General features: G+C 35.9%; 1 protein-coding gene across 1 annotated transcript; it reads left to right on the forward strand.

Moving 5' to 3' along the window:
* The first annotated feature begins 1,108 nt into the window (after positions 1 to 1,108).
* LOC101683361 (cytochrome b-c1 complex subunit 7-like) lies at positions 1,109 to 1,599 on the forward strand. Its single transcript, XM_045081202.1, has one exon. It carries the CDS (start codon positions 1,123 to 1,125, stop codon positions 1,456 to 1,458), a length of 336 nt encoding a protein of 111 aa, XP_044937137.1. The 5' UTR covers positions 1,109 to 1,122; the 3' UTR covers positions 1,459 to 1,599.
* Positions 1,600 to 2,017: the final 418 nt, after the last annotated feature.

The raw sequence follows: 2,017 nt of genomic DNA on the forward strand, positions 1-2,017 counted from the left end.
AATGATGGAAGAAAGGAATGAAAAAATAATAAAAAGAGACAAAAAGAGCAATAAATAAGAGTATCACTGAAAATAAATATTAAAAAATGTATCCAGTATTGACACATAGCCATGAAGCCATGATAGAGTATCTTGGTTGACTAACCCCTGAAAAAGTCTAAAAAATTATAAACATAAATTATTTGACCCATTCATAAATTAAAAATTAGCCAAGACTCACATTTTTCCATTTTCCTTCCATAACTCTCTCCCTTGTTGCTTATTATTTCAATTAATGTCTCTCCTTCTTATATCATATTACCTTTGTGTTATTTGGATCACATCAATTCTCCTTTTTGGCAGGGACTTGGGATAGCTTTATATATAATTTTGGGTATGTGGATCTCAATGTGAGATCTTAGATGATTACATGGTGGTTTTCTAATTAAGGCACAAGATACGTGGAACAATTTTCAATCACATCAAATTCATGTTCTTATACCTTGTGAACCTGTTGGTAATTTTTTTGTCCTGTTAAAATCACAATTAATAAAGATACATTATATGGCTTATAACTTGCTGATATAGGCTGTGGAGAAAATTCTAAAGTTAATACTTTTAAAAGTTAAACAAATATGTTTAAAATTAATATTTAATTTATTAGAAGTTGCCAGTAACTGTCTCCATTTTTTTTTTGTTTGTTTGTTTGAAAAACCCTTATAGGGACGCCTGGGTGGCTCAGCTGGTTAAGCAGCTGCCTTCGGCTCAGGTCATGATCCCAGCGTCCTCGGATCGAGTCCCACATCGGGCTCCTTGCTCCGCAGGGAGCCTGCTTCTCCCTCTGACTCTGCCTTCCACTCTGTCTGCCTGTGCTCGCTCTCGCTCGCTCTCTCTCTGACAAATAAATAAATAAAATCTTAAAAAAAAAAAAAGAAAGAAAAAAGAAAAACCCTTATAAAGAAAACTTGACATTTTTTATTATAATCAAAGTGCAGATTATCTTTTTTTTTAAATTCTGGAAAAAATAGCTTAGATTTGCATTGGAAATAAGGATTATTATTCTTTATACTTAGGTAATTATCACGAGATGCTATTAGAAAAATTGAACTTACCCAGCAGGCAGCGCAGCAGTCTCGGGTCAAAATGGCGAGCAGGTCTGCCATTGCAGCATCAAGCCAGTGGCTGGAAGGTATTCGAAAATGGTACTACAATGCGGCAGGGTTTAATAAACTGGGGTTAATGCGAGATGATACAATACATGAGAATGATGATGTGAAAGAAGCCATAAGAAGGCTACCTGAGAACCTTTATAATGTCAGGATGTTTCGCATTAAGAGGGCACTGGACCTGACCATGAGGCATCAGATCTTGCCTAAAGAGCAATGGACAAAATACGAGGAGGATAAATTCTACCTTGAACCGTATCTGAAAGAAGTTATTCGGGAAAGGAAAGAGAGAGAAGAATGGGCAAAGAAGTAATCATGGAGTTGAAAACTGTCATTGCATCTGCCCTCAAGTATTTTTAAGAAGTTGAATAAAGCTGAAATGTACAATTTAGAACTATCTGAGCTGCAAATGTATTGCTTTAAATAAATATCTATTATGATTACAAAAAAAAAAGAAAAGAAAAATTGAGAAATTCAGGGTACTGAATTAAAGACTCCTGTTAGGGGCACCCAGGTGTCTCAGTTGGTTAAGCCTTTCCCTTTGGCTCAGGTCATGATTCCAGGGTCCTGGGATTGAGGGCCCCATTCAGGTGTCTCTGCTGAGTAGGGAGTCTGTTTTTCCCTCTGCCCCTCCCCTGCTCATGCTCCCTTTTCCTCTCTCTCTCTCTCTCTCTCAGATAAATCAATAAAATCATTTAAAAAATAAAGATTCCTGTTATGGCATGATACAAAGAACAACAAATTTATGTGAACATATTTAGTTTATAATTCTATAATTTCTATCAGCCATGTGATCCTGGATCCCGTGCTTCAAGCCCTTAAGGCTTTGATTTTATATCTAACAATGAAGATTTTTGAAATAATTGGTTCTA

This window comes from Mustela putorius, unplaced genomic scaffold, assembly GCF_011764305.1.
Source record: "Mustela putorius furo isolate JIRA1106 unplaced genomic scaffold, ASM1176430v1.1 tig00000508_pilon_pilon_pilon, whole genome shotgun sequence".
Lineage (NCBI taxonomy): Eukaryota > Metazoa > Chordata > Mammalia > Carnivora > Mustelidae > Mustela > Mustela putorius.